Source organism: Cervus canadensis, chromosome 6 (assembly GCF_019320065.1).
Source record: "Cervus canadensis isolate Bull #8, Minnesota chromosome 6, ASM1932006v1, whole genome shotgun sequence".
Classification (NCBI taxonomy): Eukaryota; Metazoa; Chordata; class Mammalia; order Artiodactyla; family Cervidae; genus Cervus; species Cervus canadensis.
Genome location: NC_057391.1, coordinates 16,449,132 through 16,468,511, shown reverse-complemented (window position 1 = coordinate 16,468,511; position 19,380 = coordinate 16,449,132). Strand labels below are relative to the sequence as shown.

Here is a 19,380-nt window from a genome sequence, read left to right as displayed (position 1 = left end):
CTTTCTCCCCCACCAAAAAAATAAAGTATAACACCCGCACCCCTGCTGCTAACCCTGACAACTACCTTTATTCACAGTGCTTTCTATTTAAACCATGATGGGGGAAATGAATAAAAGCAGAGAGGGGTCACTGCTTTTGAATGTTTTGCAACATCCAGATGGTACTTGTAGCCTCTGCTCAGGCTTTACAGCAGTGAATCAGGGCAAGACATAGATTTGCTAATGTACATTTAATCACCAAAGGACTGAAGCTGTCTGGGCTTTTATTCTGTAATGTTTTTAAGACTGTGTCCATTAAATGCAAACAAAAAAGGAAGAAGTCTTGGCAGAACAGAAGTCATGCAGACTTGATGCTCAGATCAATGTAAATATTATTCATGGCATATAGCCTAGTCATGCTCTGGCTGTTTCAGTGGCTTGGGCTTGGTTGGCCTTCCACTGCTCTTATACTGTTTGCTAATGGATTATCTGGTTTGGAAGCACTTAACAAAGCCAGGATCCATGGCAGAACCGTTCATATCTGCAGTGCTGGGGACCACTTATTCACAGTATCTAAACATATTCTTCCCGGCTTGTCTACATTAGGATGATAAATTTTGGTTATAAAACATACTTTAGGGCCCACCATTGGGTATTCTTCTGGAAGGAATCGTTCAAGTTTAAAAGTCCCTTCCTCAAAGGGGGAATCCTGTGGGCCAGCAGTGACCACATGAAAATAACAGGCATTGCTTTTATCTGGTTCTCTTTATGCCAGGAACTGGTTTTGCCAGCAGATGCTGGGTTTCCTTGATAATCTTTTGGGGCAGCCCGGCCATCTTGTTAGATCCCGAGTTCGGCCTCTGATCTTGTCTCCCTTCTCATCTTTTAGTATATAGTTTGCTAAACTATCTACTTTTTTTTCTACAAATTTTTTTTTCTGATTTTCTCTCTTTTTATATACTTCTATACCTTCCATATAATTAATGTAATATTGCAGCAGTGTATGAACACCCCACTCCAGTATTCTTGCTGGGAGAATCCCATAAACAGAGGAACCTGCCGGGCAACAGTCCATGGGGTTACAAAGAGTCAGACACAACTGAGCATCTGAGCATAGAACATAGATAGCATTGTATTATGATTATTTGCATGTTTACATATGTATCTTTTTCATATTGTGAGAGCAATTGAAGAAAATAACTGGGTTTTATTCCTGTGAATTGCCTGAGGCCAGGTCTCCTGTGTGTTTCGTTCCCTGTTTTATATCCTGCACCTGACATGTGCCATAGCACATACCAAATGATCATGTATATTTAAATCCTGAATCGAGTATTTAAATATATCCCTGTACACATAATGCTTGGTAAATTTTTACTGAACAAAATAAATTATCCCATCTTCTGACAGTTACTCAGTATTTTAGAAGTATTATATGAAAGACAGAACTCCTTTGCTGCTTCTCCTTATCTGTGTTAGTGGTTTTTGACTTGGGGTTCATGGATTCCATATTTGTAGAGAGATCAGTGACCCTCCAAAAATAAATGTAAATTATTTTGATTATGTGCTTATATATACTTTTAAAAAGAGCATCCATTCCTTTCATCTGATTCTTGAAAGGGTCTGCGACACTAAAATGATGAACAACTGTGAATTAGGTACTTTTGTTTAGCATGACTTTTCTTGGTTTTAAGCAGTTTTCTATGAAAGTTTTGTGGTAATCTGTGAAAGTTTTGTGTATGTTTCTCTTTTGGATAAAGCATCTAGAATGGCCTTTAGGCTAAAACTGGTCTTCAAATAATATTACCTGTGATCTGTTGAGTCTACCCCTTAAATATATAAATACTTTATATGAATTTGCATATATTTTAAAGTCTACTTGCTTATTTGCTTCTATAAAGTACTTCTCAAGAGACCTTTTATCCTAAATATTGAATAAATGAAGCAACTGTTGGACTCATTTACATTTAAAAATCTTGACTAGACCTTTTAACAGAGAAGAAATTAGAGGTTAGTATACAAAATTTTTAGTAATTTTTTTTTCTGCATGGTGGAATTTCTATTTTTATATGTAAAGTTAAATGTATTATAGATTTTCTACATTAGAGATGTATTACTTAAATACTTTAAAAATTTCATTTAATTTCTGAAAAGTTGTGAATTTGCAGTTCATGCTAATATGAGGAAATCACTGTCAAAACTTTTAAGTGATTTTCTTTATGGTGATTTAGTGTTTAAAGATATCATCTCTTTAGGTCTACCTAGAATACTTTGTGTTAGAATGTTTTATTTATTCTCTAGAAACAACTGTATTTTGATTTTTACCATAGATGTGTTGGCTTGGTACATTCTGAGTTTAATGAATAGCTTCTTTTCAAATATTACAGTACTGAAGTACAGAAATATATTTATTATAATATGTGGTAAACATTTAATGCTTTTTTTTTTTAAAATTGCTTCTTTTCAGAATGCTTTCATTCAGTAGCACAGGACTTATCTTGTAAGTATATGGCTGTGAATGAAAATGGCTTCATTTTAATCCAGAGAGGACTGAGTGGAAAGGATATACTGTGTTTCCTGCCAGTTTAATGAAGGGCCTTGGTAAGAGGCATGTAATATAGTTTAGAAATGTATGCATCAACCAAATTTATTGGACCAAGTGTCAAAAGTGCATGAAACACAGAAGTTTAGAGAATAGTTTAGCATAGCAAACCCCTGATGAACCTATAACTCAGCTTTAACAATTATTGACCTGTGGTCAATCTCATTTCATCTGTATCTTCACCCTCTTAATTTTGTTTTTAAAAGTTTATTAATTAATATAAAGCATGCTAATGATATTGTGAGATTGCATTTCTTTTGTTTTATTTTTAATTGTGGTAAAAAGCACAGACAATTTACCATCTTAACCATTTTTAAGTGAACATTTCAGTAGTGTTAAGTATATTCATACTGTTGTGCAAATTATCACCAGAAAATTTTCATCTTATAAATCTGAAATGCTAAAATATATTCATTAAATAGCAACTCTCCGTTTCCCTCTTTCCCCTAATCCATTCTATGTTTTGTTTCTCTGAATTTGACTACTTTGGATACCTCATAAGTGGAATCATACAGTAGTTGTCTTTGGAGGGCTGGAGTTTGTTTCACTTAGCATAAAGTTAAGATTCATCTGTGGTGTAACATGTGAAAAATTTCCTTCCTTTTTATGCCTGATTCCTATTCCATTGCATGTATATACCACATTTTGTTTATCAATTCATCCATCAATGGACATTTGAGTTGCTTCCACCTCTTGGCTATTGTGAATAATGCTACAGTGAACATGGGTGTGCAGATACCTCTTTGAGACTCTACTTTCAATCCATTCAGATATATACCCAGAAAAAGGATTAGTGGATTGTATGGTAGTTCTATTTTTAATTTTTTGAGGAATCTTCATCTTGTTTTCTGTAGTGGTTGCACCATGTTCATTCCCACCAACTGTGGGAAGGGTTCAAATTTTTCCACCATCTGTGGGAAGGGTTCAGATTTCTCCACATCCTTAGCAGCACTTATCATTTTCTAATTTTTTGATAGTAGCCATCCTAATGGGTGTGAAGTGATATGTTATTATGATTTGATTTGTATTTCTAATTTAATGATGTTTAACATCTTTTTATATGCTTGTTGGTCATTCATATATCATCTTTGTAGAAAGGTTGATTTAAGTCCTTGGCCCATTTTTTATTGGGTTATTTGTTTCTTTATAATTGAGTTACAATTCTTTATATAGTCTCCTTATTAACTGTTTATCAGATACATGATTTGGAAATATTTTCTCATTCTGTGTCTTTTGTACAGGAGTTTTTAAGTTGTATGTAGTTCCATTTTTGCTTTTGTTGCCTGTGCTTTTGTTGTCATATATAAGACATTACTGTTAAATCCCAAGTCATAAAGCTTTTCCCTGTATTTTCTTTTAGGAGTTTTATATTTGAATGTTAAATTTAGGTCTTTAAATTTAGTCTTTAATCATTTTGAATTAAGTTTTCTATATAGTGTAAGATAAGGGTCCATCTTCATTCTTTTGCACATGGATATCCAGTTTTCTCAACAGAATTTGTTGAAGAGACTGTGCTTTCACCATCAACTGGTCTTAGCACCCTTGTTGAAGATCATTTGACCTTATATATTAGGGTTTATTTCTGGTTCTTTATTCTGTTTCATTGATCTGTGCTGTGTGTGTGCTTAGTCGCTCAATTATGTCTGACTCTTTGCGACCCCATGGACTGTAGCCCACCAGGCTTCTCTGTCCATGGGGATTCTCCAGGCAAGAATACTGGAGTGGGTTGCCATGCCCTCCTCAAGGGGACCTTCCCAACCCAGGTCTCCCGCATTGCAGGTGGGTTCTTTACCGTCTGAGCCGCCGGGGAAGCCCAGTGATCTGTGTGTCTGTTTTCATGACAGTACTATACTGTTTTGGTTACTGTGACCTTGTAACATATTTTGAAATCAGAACAGGTGAGACCTCAGACTTTTTCTTTTTCAAGATTATTTGGCTATTTGGGTTCCCTTGAAAGTCAATATGAATTTTAAGGTGAATTTTTCTATTTCTGAAAAAAAAATGCCTTTGGAATTGTGGTAGAGATTATATTGAATCTGTGAATTGCTTTGAGTAGTAGTGACATTAACGATAGTAAATCTTCCAGTTGAACATGCTCTGTCTTTCCATTTATTTGTATCTTCTCTAATTTCTTTCAACAACGTTTTGTAGTCTTTGGTATACCAGTCTTTCACTTTATTGGTTTAGTCCTAATTATTGTATTATTTTTGATGCCATTGTAAGTGGTATTGTTTTCTTAGTTTAATTTCTGGATTGCTCCTCGTTAGTGCATATAGAAGCATAATTGTTGTGTGTTGCTTTTGTATAGGATTTACAGCTGGTATGGGCTTCCCTGGTAGCTTGGACTGTAAAGCGTCTACCTACAGTGCAGGAGACCCGGGTTTGATCCCTGGGTCGGGAAGATCCCCTGGAGAAGGAAATGGCAACCCACTCCAGTATTCATGCCTGGAAAATCCCATGGACATAGGAGCCTGGTGGGCTACAGTCCATGGGGTCGCAAAGAGTTGGACACGACTGAGCGACTTCTAACTGTGCTGAATTCATTGATTAGGTCTAAATTTTTTATTCTTGTGGAATTTTTAGGATTTTCTGCATATAATATCAGGTTCCCAGGTGGCTCAGTGATAAAGAATCTGACTGCTAACACAGGAGACATGGGTTTGATCTTTGGTCAGGAAGATCCCCTGGAGAAGGAAATGGCAACCCACTCCAGTATTCTTTCCTGGGAAATCCTATGGACAGAGGAGCCTGGCAGTCTACAGTCCAATGGGGTTGCAAAAGAGTTGCATACAACTTAACAACTAAAGAACAAAGAACAACATGTAACATTATGTCATCTGCAAACAGATATAATTTTGCTCCTCCCTTTCCAATTTGAATGCCTTTTATTTCCTTTTTTTTTTGGTCTAGTTGTTCTGGGTAGAACTTCTAATACTTTGTTGAATAAAAGTAGTGAGAGTGAACATCCTTGTTTTGTTCCTGATCTTAGAGGAGGTGTTTCACCATTGGATATGATGATACCTGTGTGCTTTTCATATGTAACTATTATTGTGTTGAGGTGATTTCCTCCTTTGTTATGATTTAGTTATTTTTGGCTCTGCTGGGCCTTCACTGCTGTTTGGGCGCTTCTCTGGCTGCAGTGCAGGGGCTGCTCGTTGCCATGGCTTCTCTTGCGGAGCACAGGCATGCAGGGCTCAGCAGTTGTGGCGTATAGGGTTAGTTGCTCCATGGCCGTGTGGGATTTTCCCAGACCAGGGATTGAACCCGTGTCTCCTGCATTGGTGTATGTGGTGTCATGGTGTATAATCCTTTCAATGTGCTGTTGAATTCAGTCTGTCCCCCTGGTTATTTTGATTATTTTTGAAGTAAATACCAGAAATAGGAAGTAGGCTAATAAATGGGTAAACATATGATATACTGGCAGATACTGATATAAGTATCATGAAGATGGATGAAACAGGGCAGAAAGATAAAGAGTGGCAAGGGTAGCATGGGCTGGTGCTGTAGATACAGTATTTGAGAAGTTCTCTGAGGAAGTGATGTTTAAGAACTAGAATGAAGGTAGGGGAAGAACCTCATTGGCACAGGGGGCAGCAGAGGTGGGAATTTGTCTTGAGCTCTCGGGAAACAGCTGAGGAGGAGAGAGAGAGAGAGTAGGAAAAGGAGACTGAGGAACAGAGGAGGTTCCGGGTAGCCACAGTTTAGGAGAGTCCATACATCCTGTCTCCTGAGCCTTGGTTATTAGCACAAGACAGCTCCATGTATGGCTTTTATTACTTCTTGCAGATTTCCTCCTTTCTTTTTATTTCCTTTGCCTTTGCTGTCCTATTTCTAGAAAGAATGTGCTTGCTTTGTTAACCAAAGGATAGGACCTGAGTTCTATCCCACCCAGATTTCCCTGAAGAAGGGTGGAATTGAGTGGGCAGAGTCTCTGGCTCCAGCCAAGAATCCATTGTGATGTCTAACGTGATTTGGGGAAAAAAAAAAGTTGTTTCAAAAATAATACATTATGGTATGTGATCTTATATATCTTAGAATATGTCCCTAATATTTTACATAGTAGGAAATGGATTTCTTGATGATATTCATAACAGAGTTTAGCTGGTGGCATGATCTGTAGTATAGCCCTTACCTCCTCCTGTAAACAGTCGTGTTGGGCTGTTTTTCATTCCCATGAAATGGTTTTCCCAAATCTGACTTTTTGGAAGAAGTGTAAATTACTCTTGTGTTAATGGGGGAACTAGAACAGAAAAAAATCCCTGGAGCTTGTGGAAATTTGTCACCGTCCTTGATAATGTAAGGGATGTTGTGGTACAAGGAGGTGAAACATCACGGAGGAGAACGTGGAGAGGGTGTTTACTTTGTCCTCAGGTGGAGTTTTATTTACAGTCTAGCTCAGTGATTAATATACATTTGCTTCCTTTAATATTTAATCATCTTACTTGTGTTTTAAAATCCCTGAATCCAGATAATTTGATTTTCCACTGATAAAATATTTACTTGCTATATCAGGCAGGGTGCTAAACTTGGAAATTAAGAGCAGTGAGTTAAATTTAAAATTTGTTGAAAAGTATTCATCATAATGCAGACTATTTAATGTCTTGGCAGTGCTTTGCTCTTCTCATTTAACATGTTAGGAGACAGGCTGGCAGCGGTTGTAAGCGGAAACCTGGTTGCATGCAGAACGAGACTGAGAGGGGTACAAGGAAAATGGAGAAAAATCTGAACATGTTTCTGTGTGTGTGTGTGTTTCCTTAAATTAAAGTGTGATTCTGTTTGCCAAAAATAGAATTTTATATTCTGTTTATCAAGGTTATTATAACTTCTGTTTAGACGATCCTAAGACTGAAACTGGTTTAAAATATTTTTTTGTGGGAATAACCAAATTTGTCTGTTAACAATACTGTTGTAATGTCACGCAAGTTGCTTTGATATAATAAGCATGTTTTACAATGTGTTTGAGTCATTTTTCCCTCGCAGACCTTAAGTTTATTACTCAGAGGAGAAGCATGCATTTGCAGTATATTCTTAGCTGCTCTTCTCTGTCACTCAGCTGTCAAGGCCTATGGAATCTAAAATAGATCCTGACCAATGGGAGGCAGTCTTCACACTGTTTTCGGGGATGATTCGGATGTGGACAGCTTTATTGTGCACCGGCGCTGGTCTGTGCCGCAGTGTTGAGGCGGCAGGATGTAGAGTGCTGTTCCAGCTTTCCAGTGGAGTCCCCGAAAAGGGAAGGCGGTGAAAGACAGCTTCTAAAGAATAACAAATAGGAGGAGTTACAGTACCTGATTTGGGGCTGCTCTTAATCAAGTGCTGCCGCTGCAAGGAAGATAATTTTCAAGCGTTATGAAGGCGGAGAAGGATTCCGAAGACGAAGAAAATATCCTTAGAGATCCAAGCTAAGCGTAGCGCAGCATGAAGATTGCAGAACAGGAAGAGCTGTAAGAAGAAGGACTGAGTCACTAGTTAGGAGTTTCTCTGAGGGCTCGCTCTGTGAGCCACAGTGATTTGTAACTTAATGTGAACTAATTTGCTGTTAGCAACAAGAAACTAAATCCTGTCTATGATGAGCTGTTGGTTTTCTTGTGCTCCTAAGAACAGAGTAGGTATCCCTATAGTCAGTGAAACAAAAGAGTCTTGGCCAGGCTTTCTGAACTGTGTTCTTTTAAAATGTACTACCTTTAAAAAAATTTGGTTTCTTTGTCTTATTCTATTCTCTCTGGTTTATTTGATTAGCAGACTGGGGCTAGTGATCGAAAACAAAAGTGCTTGTTTCTTTTTCTGGATTCAAAAAGCTCATAATAGAATTTTAGTAATTCAGCAGTATTTCTGTTAACTGACAGTGGGCCAGAGTGCTTGGTAGAGTAGAACTGAAAAATCACCGGATTAATACCAGACTTTAATCTTATTTAGTTATCTTTTAAAGAGCCTTACTTTCGGATTTTGCAATTGTTCTAGTGTTTTAAATAGCTCCTTTTTCCACCAGCTAGTTTACTTGGAAATAAAATTGAGATTGTTCTAACTGCAAGGGTAAACTAATCAATTTAGAGCAGGGGTTTGTGTGCTAAACGTGACTTAATCCCTTAGGCATTTGAAATCACAAAGCCTGCATCTACTACCACTCCCCAAATTAGAGCCAGCACACTGATTGTTTTGTTTTAAAGCTAAAGAAAGGGGAAGCCCAAAGGGTTGTTTAGATTGAGGCAGTAAGTAGAGCTCATAGGACTCAGAGCATAGTTGATAATTTGAACTTTTCAAGTTAGAAGGAAGTAGTTCATCTCCAAATTTGACTGCAGACAGCAATTCTGAAGTCTGTGTAGATACTTGAACCAGATTCCATTGAAATGTTACATTTCATTGGTGGGTTAAAATTTTATCTTTTTTCATATTCAGTTTTTATATTTTTCACTTCAAGTATTTAATGAATACATTATTTATTTAGCTAGAAAATTGGTTACTTTTTAGTTTTGTTTTAGAGGAGAGTAGATATAAAATAATCCTATTGCTCAAATGTTTAGAGGACATGCTTTATATAAAGTGATTCATTTTTTCCTCCAGAGATTTTGTTATTGTATTTGTGGACATAAGAATTGCTTTGTAAGATAAGTGAAAGATATGTACATTATTTTTTGTTCTAAAAATGATATTGGACTTAGCAAAGAAGAATTTAGCAATAAGTTTACTGTATAGAATTTTAAAAGGCTAAAACCTTACTTGTTTAATGTATATTTTAGTTCTGAGTTCTACATTTCTATTTACTAAGAAAAGGTTAAAGTTATTGGCTTCAGAATATCTGATGTCTTGAATGTATTTTCTCTAATTAAAACTTGATAATCTTGATAAAATTATATCATTTGATATGTTTCTATTTTTAAAAAAACTACCTTTACTGTTCCTTTGAAATACATATGCACTGTTTTTGTTGAAATCAAACATCTTTTTTTTTTTTTTATAAAAAGCAGTATATGTTGAATGTAAAGAAGCAAGAAAATGAAAGTCATCTCTGATCCTATAATTTTAGGATTTTTAAGTAGTTAATATTTTTAGAGTTTAAAAAAATTTTTTTCTATGTAGATGTTTCTTTTTATCCTAATATATAAGCATAATGGATTGCTTTTTTAATTGCATGTATGTGTGTACAATTTGCTTCTATAATTATATTTCCAATAGTACCTTTTAAGCAAGTGATGCTGGGGGGAGAGGGGTGGGTGTTCTTAAATGTGTACAGAATTTCACTGCCTCTGAAGGTCTTGGGTGATAGGTAACCAGAGCCAATTTCAAAAGCTTGAATTATAGAACAGGAAAACAAGCACACTGATTTGGGAAGTCATGAGAAGTCATAATTGGGCTTGGCCTGTTAAGTCATTTAATATCCCTGGAGCCTTGATTTTTCTCATCTGTTAAATGGAGATGATAAATCTAGTTTATTAGAGTTGTTCCAGTAATTTATACCTGGCACATGGTAGGTATTCAACAGTTAATTCCTTTCCTTTCTTTGCTCTGAAGGCAAAGAAAACAGGGCAGAAAACATGAGAAATTCCCTTTTTCTCAAATATATAATATATAAATTATTTCTTGTATGTTGTGTGTTTTGGAAAGGCTCTTTTCATCAAGTTAGAATAGTGAGGAGAAAGGAATTTGAGATACATTTGGGAACCCAGTGATGTATTATACAGCACTGTTTTCCCTTCTCTTGTTTCCCCTTCTTTGGAGAGCCATACTAATATAGTATATAGTATGCTATGTTTACTTTCTTTTTTCTTTATTGTAGCAAGCAGCAGATTGGAACAAATATGATGACCGATTGATGAAAGCAGCAGAAAGGGGAGATGTAGAAAAAGTGTCCTCAATCCTTGCTAAAAAGGGAGTCAATCCAGGCAAGCTAGATGTGGAAGGCAGATCTGCGTGAGTATTACTCGTGGTAATTCTCTCAAGGGTACACCCTTGGCACACAAATGAAATTTGTGAATTACGGTTATCAACATGTAATTAAAAAAATTTTTTATCAAAACCCACACTCTAAAATCTTTCAGACATCACTTTCATCAATTTGGACTAATAATTGTCCTCAATATGAAAGATTTTCAAAGTGAGAGAGAGAATACTAGAATACCACCCAGTGGTCTAGTTGTTTGGGCCCTATGGCAAATCACAACCTGGGTTATTTGGTGCAATTTTGTTTTATAAGCTTTTTTTTTTAATACTCCTTATCATCTTTGATCCTCACAGTGGCCCTCTGAAAGAAGTAGGAAGAAGTTTACAGAGGCTAAATAACTTGGGGTCTAGTCTCATTAAAAGTCACAGTCTGGGATATAAACCCAAGTTTTCTATTTTGGAAGAGTTCTATAAATTACACTGCCTTTTCCCCTTAACCCCAATCCATTTTTTGTATTGGGGTAGTTAATTTAAATGAAGATGTCTAGGACAACAGAGAGGCAGAATAACTAGTGTGACTTAGGGAGATATAGGCAGTGATCCTGCCCTTTTGTTTTGTGTTACTGAAGGCTGCTGGCTTGCCTATATGCTTATAAACCAGGTATCTTTTCTTCTACCTCTTCCTAGTCTTCATCATTTCCCTTCATGTTGAGGATAGGGAGCAGTTGGGTTAAAGGGTAGATCTAGATTCTGTTACTATCCTCTATAAATACAGCAGTTCAGACCTTATCTGGGAAACCTTCCAAAGTTAGAGGTGAAAAGTCTCATTTCCTTAAATTCCTGTCTGCCTTATACTTGGATGAGTTTTTTTTTTTTTTTTAGAATACTGGAAACTAGATACTAAATATAGAAATGAATATTAGGAAGTAAATAGTTAATGTTTGATGTAGGTTACTATCTTAGAATGCTTAGATACAAAAATATAGTAAAAATAGCAGAGCATGACTTTGTTTATAAGAACATTGAAGTTTGAGGAGTCCCAATTTTTTGTACTGTTTCAGTTTTGTAAAGTAGGCAATTTGATAGCTACAGAAACTGGTTATTTTGAGTCCTGCTTCTATTTTTGCTAAATTTTAAGCCATTTATAGGACTCGCAGTATAAATAGTAAAAATTTAATATCAAAATTGTTTTTCGTATTTTTTCCCCGAGTGCCATGATTTTAAAAGTTCAATGAAAATCTTCAGTGAAACCTTATTTCTTCAGTTTTGTCTGCCCATGCTTTGAATGTTTTGGATGAATGGTTACTTGAGATTTTGTTCAGACTTTTTTGATCTAAGGTTCAATTTTGAGGGAAATTACTTATATTAATAGAGTTATGCAAATCTGGTATAATATGATGAACTGTGGACTTTAGTTTATGATGAACTGTGAGTTTTAGTTTATGACATATTTGAGTAGTGTAAGTTTTTGAGGTATTCACTATAGAAGTAGAATTCTTTCTAGGATTCATAGGGTAAAATATTTTCCTTTTGTTATTCGCACACAAAGTGTTTCTTAATTAAAGCATTTTATATTTAGTCAAGTACAGGACATACTACAAATATATATTTTCTATAGTTATAAAAATAGTTTAATTTTGAATGGTTTTTTTTTTTGGTTCTTAATTTTTGAAATTTAAGGCAAAATTGACAAGTCCTTCTTGATCTCTGTAGTGAAAGTATAAGTCACTCCATCATGTCTGACTCTTTGCAACCCCACGGACTGCAGCCCTCGAGGCTCCTCTGTCCGTGGGATTCTCCAGGCAAGAACATGGGAGTGAGTAGCCAATCTCTTCTCTAGGGAATCTTTCCGACCCAGGGATAAAACCCAGTCTCCTGCGTTGCAGACAGATTCTTTACCATCTGAGCCATCACCAAAGCCCCTCTTGATCTCTATACAGTTTCAAAAATGAGATATTTGAGGCTTTGTGATAGTCATTAGAAGAATCTATTTTATTCCTGGTCACCTCTTTCCCAGGGATGTAGCCCTTTGCCAATACAAAACGGGGCAGGTTCACCTAGAATCCCTATTGCCTCCTGGAGAGCTGTGGGTTCCAGTTCCTGACTCGCCTTCCCCTCAGGCTGTCAAAAGTACTGTTCAACCTCTCAGTTCTTTTCTCTCTAACCAGCAAATGCTCCTAGAGAAAAAGTAGCCCCATATTCCAAGTTCACCTCTCTGGGCCTCTGTGCTTCCCTGCATACTGTATTAGTAATTTTTCACTATCTTGTTAGCTCACTGATACCTTCAGGCAGATTTCTTATTTTGTATGCTTTTCTGGTTGTCTTTAAAGGTGGGGACTGTCCAAATTACCTGGATCTCCAATTATAGTAGTAATACTTGTCTTGTTTTTAAAAAGAAAAAGTTGATTTTTTAATTGAAAAAGCATATTTCTATAAAGCAGTTTTCCAGATTTCCCTTGCAACTCTGCATACAGTGTAATGATTGATATATCTTCTTTCTGAAGCACATCTACTATTTATAGCACACCCATATTAATAATGCATTATAGATTTGCTCTGATTTCTGCCCTCTTAGTGCATCATCAGTATAATGCTAAGTTATTTTGGAGAAAGAAGTCTTTCAAATTTTGTGAGCCTAAGAAGTGAAAACAGGTAGACAAAGAATGAGATCTCCAAAGTTGTTTGAAGGTGAAAAACCTTTGCTTGAAGGAAATTATCATTCCTCAAAAAGTTCTCAGTGCATTGCATAATATAATTCCCCACTTCAGTGTTGCAGATAGAATTGAGACCCTCAGCCTTATAGCAGTTTAATTCTACTATAAGGAGAACTTACCTGACTTTTAAGAACAGTATATTCTTTTTATCAGAAGTATCTCTCTCTCTCATTTAAACTGTACACAAACCTGATTTACTTTACTTAGTAGTGCTCAGTCTCTAGTTTGCATTTATATTCATCATGATGCTAATGTAGGCATAATTTAATATCTGAAAATGAATTTGCAAGGTATCTCTATATTTTGTTCCTAAGCATTCAGTTATTCAAGTATTGAGGGTCCATCATCTGTCTGGTGAGCTTCCCAAGTGACTCAGTGGTAAAGAAGCCACCTGCCAATGCAGAAGACACGGGTTTGATCCCTTGATCAGAAAGATCCTCTAGAGGAGAAAATGGCAACCCACTCCAGTATTCTTGCCTGGTAAATCCCATGGACAGAGGAGCCTGGTGGGCTACGGTCCATGGGGTCGCAAAAGAGTCTGACACAACTTAGTGACTAAAAAACAACACATCTGTCTGGTACTTTAATTGGTTCTGGAAATATAATAGGAAGCAGAACAGCCAAGAATCCCTGATTTCTTAGAGGAGATTAATAGACCATAAAGAAAATAAAATTTGAATTTATGTATATTAGAAAATGCATAGTTATATTTAAAATAATGAAGGCAGGGATGAGGGAGCTAGGAGTACTAAGGTTTCAGGGAGTGGGAAAATGTAAAATTTTTAAGTGGTATGGTGAGGGAAGACCCCTGCTGCGGGGTATGCAGTGTGTCTGTATCCAGGTGCCTTGCTGAGCCTTTATCTCCTGGCATCTTCATAGTGGTTACTGTGCTTGTTTATGGCCTGAGTTCAGTGTCCTTTGCCAACAAGTCCTACTGTATTTACGTACAGTATCAGTTCTTAATGCACACAAAATATTTCTGTGTTTGTTCATTAAGAAAAAGTATTAGATGATCAAAGAAACAATGGGATATTTTATCCTGTTTCTTGAATACTTGATGACTTAAAGTTATGTTTTTAAGTAGTCTTTACTTACCTTATTAGAAAACATGTTCAATTCTGCCTGTTTATGTGAAATTTCAACCAGTCATACAGATCTCTTGAGTGAAAGGAGGAATTATGTGGTAGTACTTTGGGGGAAGAAGATGATGCCAGATCTTTTGTGGCTTTCAAGTATAGCTTAGCTTGTTTTGAAAACTTTTCTATGCCAGCTTTAATATGATAATTCTAAAGAGCTGGATAAGTGTTTTGATTTCTCTTTAGCCTTAGCATTCTGTGGTATCTTCATTTGTTTTGGCAGTTTCCGTATATTTGAAATTAAGTAAAATAATCTGATAGAAAATTTTCAGTGCATTTAAGGTCTAAACCCCAGTGCCTCTGTTATTGAAATGATAAACTACAGGGGTAGTGACATAAATTTGGATTAAAATGAGTTTTTCAATAATGTGAAATAAGTTTCTTTTTTTCTTGTATTAAATATGTAGTGTTTAGTGTAGCCTTTAAAACGCATGTGTGTACGTGTTTGTATGTAGGAGTATTGAATATAAGATGACATGAATGTAACGTTAAAGTTGACCTTGGGTAGTTTCCATGGCATAACAAAATTTTCTTTTTGTTTAGCTTTCATGTTGTAGCCTCAAAGGGAAATCTTGAGTGTTTGAATGCCATCCTTTTACATGGAGTTGATATTACAACCAGTGACACGGCAGGTATGTTTGCCTCCATAGTTAGTGCAGAGAAGACAAGCATTGTCCACTGATAATGCTCTCAGTTCAGTTCAGTTCAGTCACTCAGTCGTGTCCGACTCTTTGCGACCCCATGAATCGCAGCACGCCAGGCCTCCCTGCCCATCACCAGCTCCCGGAGTTTACTCAAACTCATGCCCATCGAGTCGGTGATGCCATCCAGCCATCTCATCCTCTGTCGTCCCCTTCTCCTCCTGCCCCCAATGCTCTCAGTCGGACTTAAATGTGATTTTCAGAGAGAAGGCCTTAACTTGGTTTCTAATTAGTTGAGATATTGTAGGGGAGAGGGCAATGTAGCGGAAAGCATGAGTGAACAGATTAGCAGCTGGAGACCTGAAGTCTAGGGCTTGTCTTGGTAGTGTTATAGGATTCTAAAATCTCAGACTTCAGGGAATCTATAGGGGCCATTTAATTTATACTTATATGCTATTCACGGCTCAGCAGTGAAGAATCTGCCTGCAATGCCGGGAGCCGTAGGAGATGTGGGTTTGATCCCTGGGTCGGGAAGATCACCTGGAGGAGGGCATGGCAACTCACTCCAGTATTGTTGCCTTGAGAATTATTCTACGGCCAGAGGAGCTTGGTGGGCTACAGTCCATAGGGTCACAAAGAGTCATGCGTGACTGAAGCGACTTAGCACAGATGCATGTTCTATTCAGTATGTAAATTCTTGCTGTTCTGAGGTCATTTGGCCTTTGGTTAGACTTGTTGGGGAACTAATTACCTCATAACAGCATCACCAGTAGTGATCATAACAAGAATAGATGATGCTTTTTTTAACATGATAATAGATGACGCTATTCTGCTAAGCACTTTACATGTACTAACTCATTTTATCCTCACATCAAGCCAGTGAGCCTGCAAGGCACTGAGTTGTTAAGTGATGTGCCAGGGTCCTTCAGTGTATGAGTCACAGTCAGAGTCTGTGTTCTTAACCGTTATGCCTCATGAGGAGACCTGGTCTGTTTGGCTAGCTGTATTTATAAACAAGTATTTCTTCTAGACAGGCCTTCTGCTTAAACTTAGTCATACCTATGTCTGTCTTTTAAAATACTATAGCATATGTTTGTTTGCATATCACAGGATAGATTTTAAGCGTTTGAATATAGCTATCACTTTTCTTAGTGAATGTTTTAGTTTTCCGTTCATCTAGACAATCATTCTCAGTTCTCTGAGATCCTTTGCAATTTGTGTATCTCTGAGCTTATACTTTGTTACTCAATGAAATATGGGAGTTGACCTAGAGCAGAGAGTTTCCTTAACAACTTTAATGTTTTATCCTGTGACTTCATGTGTGGACAAATAAATGCATTGCTGTTAACAGCATTCTGTTTGGAAATGGAAGGCAAGGAGGGAGAGAAAGAGAGACATCACAGATGAGTTAGTGAGGTAAATCTTTACCTAAAGGTACATCAAATTCTTAATTGAAGACCAAACTTTATTTACTTGCCAGCTTTGAATGAACAAAAAACTGTTTATTACACACACACACACATATACACACACGTGTGTGTGTTTTCCATTGAAGCAGAATATTTATTTTTAGAAATTTTTTACTAACCATACCTTTTCAGAACTCATAAAACTTTGTACGTGTATTGTGCTGATTCCAGCTCCAACATATGTCTTTTTTGTTTTTGTCTGTGTTCTTTCTGCTCTGGATGCTTTGCCTAGAGACCAATCTGAGTGATTTTTGCCCTCCCTCCTTCAGTGCGAATAAAGCTCACACTTAAGGCATGCCTATAAATAAAGTAGTCTGTCAACTGATTTTGGAAAAATCAATCACATTTTTAAGGGGAATTCACATGTGAAGAAAATAACCCTTATCATATATTTAAAATTATCTCTTTTCTAGGAAGGAATGCTCTTCACCTGGCTGCAAAGTATGGGCATGCGCTGTGTCTACAAAAACTTCTACAGGTAGTAAAAGTGGTTAATACTTTGGCTTTATTACTTTGACTGCAAATAGTAGATGTGTTTTCAATGCATTTTTGGAACTTGAGATCAAAGAAAATAGTAGGCTAGCTTTGACTGTTAGCTTACATAATATTTTTTCCATCATTTGTGAAAGAATGTGAACAATAAAGAGCAAAAACTCTGAGGGAAGTGAATTGCATAACTCAGTGTATTAAAAATAAACAACAAAGACTTGACCTTCCTGTTGACATTAGCTAGAGACTGGAATTTTCTGTGGTCTGGTATATGACTTGAGATGAAGTGGCACAGCATAGGATCTATATGTTTCTATATAAACACCAATAAGTCAGACTGTATAATAGCATCATTAGTTAAGCTTGTAATCAGGCAGCCACAAAGTTCTATGAACTAGTGGGCTAGATTAAGTTTTTAGTTGAAAAGTCTAGTCACATGTTTCCTTGAACATGTTTGCTACTGAGTTTCACAGCAGAGCTCATTTGTTTTTTTCTGATTCAATTGTTCAAGTTTTAACTGCTACAGAAAAAAAAAGCAAAACCCAAACAATAGCCGTTTCTATATTCCATGCTATTGTAATATACCATATGTTTTCCTGTTTGCTGGAATACTGTTAAATTTATAGTACAATGTTATTATATTTGTCACATGTCAAAATATTTATGACTTGTATAGTACTCTTTAGAGTTTTTGATAAATGCAATATTTTTAAGATGAAGTAACAGCTGTTCATTTGAATCATGATATTTAATTTGAAAATAAAACTTCCTTACATGACTAAATTTACATGTTTTAACAGTACAATTGTCCCACTGAACATGTAGACCTGCAGGGAAGAACCGCACTTCATGATGCAGGTAAGCAAAGGTTTCAGTTGGACATAAATCTTTGTTAAAATGGCTGGGCATTTAAATTAATTTCAGAGTTTAACATGCATATGTTTATGTAATCCATGGAGAAACAGAATGTTATGAATTTTTTATTTACTGAAGTTTGAAATTGGGTAGATTGTACAGCTTAAAAAGATTCATTCAGCCAGTATTTCCAGGCCAAGATGCGAGATATTGAGAGTTCAAAGATGAATAAACCATAACCTTGTTCTCAAGGAGCTGTAAATACCATGTGTATGCTTGGGGACTGGTAGGAGAAATGGAAGAAGGAAGACTTGTCTCTTTCTTAAAAACTGTATTTACCTCATTGACATGTCTGTACCTCATTTTCCTCATCTGCTGAATGAAGTTAAGCATACTACTGCCTTGTGTGTTTAGTCGCTCAGTCGTGTCTGACCCTTTGCGACTCCATGGGCTGTAGCTCAGCAGGCTCCTCTGTCTATGGGGATTCTCCAGGCAGGAATACTAGAGTGGGTTGCCAAGCCCTCCTCCAGGGGATCTTTCCAACCCAGGGATCGAACCCAGGTCTCCCACATTGCAGGCGGATTCTTTACCGTCTGAGCCACCAGGGAAGCCCAGTAATGGTTATAACTATTCATGATTAGTGAATAGTGCCTGGCATGTAGTAACTTCTCAATTAATGGTGGTGGTGCTTGTTTTGGTTTAGAGGTATCAGTGCTGAATTTGATATCATTGTAATGTGCTCTATTTTAAAAGAGTTTTATATTAGTAATTTCAAGAATTTTATTAATATCAAAGTTTATCTGCTTTATTCTTTAGGTGTCTTAAAGAAAATGATTAGAAAAAGTTAAATATTTAAGGATTGTTGAAATGTAAGATATTCTGACCCCTGGCTGGACTCTTCTAAGACTGAAATTAATAGTTAACTAGAAGTTCAAAGAAAAGGAAAAAAAAAACAACACACTGTTTCCGTTCATGTATATGGAGTAACTGTGGTAGTTAGAGTGGTCCCTTGAAAAATGTATTATACTTCAAATTTCCTTCAAACTTTCATAACTTGATTTTCTTCCTTTGAAAAAATATGTACTTCTATGATAGTTTAATCTCTTACACAGTGCATTTAAAAAATTTTTGGAACAGAGTACTATTATTTGCAAAGCATTTTTACATACATATCATTTGAGCCTCACAATGACCCCTCCCTGTGAGTTTCTGTAGTTTTTTATTTTTATGATAATTTTGTATTGCTACTTGTATAAAAATAAGTAATTAAAAAAACATAAACCTAGATTCATATGTAATATGCTTATCAAGCTTGTGTAGTTACAGAATCACCAAACAGATTTATTTAAATTTACACCATAAAAAAAATACAGTTCATTTCTGTAGCACTAATTTATTGTGCTTGATAGAAATTTTAAAATGATTTTGCTGCTTAATGAAGTATGAATTTGTGTCATGTGATATTTCTGTTCTCCTACCACCTTTTCATAGTTATTTTTTAATCAGTCCAACCTTATTAATAATCATTTTAAAAATTATTTTAAAATTTTTATTATGGAAAATTTCAACCATAATGTTAAACTATCATATTAAAATACCTTATACTGTTCATCCAATTTA

The 19,380-nt window shown here is 36.1% G+C and overlaps 1 protein-coding gene and 1 pseudogene across 2 annotated transcripts in view; one reads left to right on the top strand and one right to left on the bottom strand.

Moving 5' to 3' along the window:
• The window catches only part of UACA (uveal autoantigen with coiled-coil domains and ankyrin repeats), an 83,828-nt gene that overhangs the window by 34,360 nt on the left and 30,088 nt on the right, over positions 1-19,380 (top strand). Inside the window, exons 1-5 of one of the 2 annotated variants that reach the window (XM_043470937.1) lie at positions 7,482-8,183; positions 10,353-10,486; positions 14,850-14,938; positions 16,830-16,894; positions 17,706-17,763. In XM_043470937.1, coding sequence (XP_043326872.1) covers positions 8,145-8,183; positions 10,353-10,486; positions 14,850-14,938; positions 16,830-16,894; positions 17,706-17,763 — 385 coding nt within the window. In that variant the 5' untranslated portion in view covers positions 7,482-8,144. Of the gene's footprint in view, positions 1-7,481; positions 8,184-10,352; positions 10,487-14,849; positions 14,939-16,829; positions 16,895-17,705; positions 17,764-19,380 lie in introns of those variants that run through there. The other variant, XM_043470936.1, reaches the window with a different exon arrangement.
• On the bottom strand, positions 338-815 carry LOC122443983 (annotated as a pseudogene).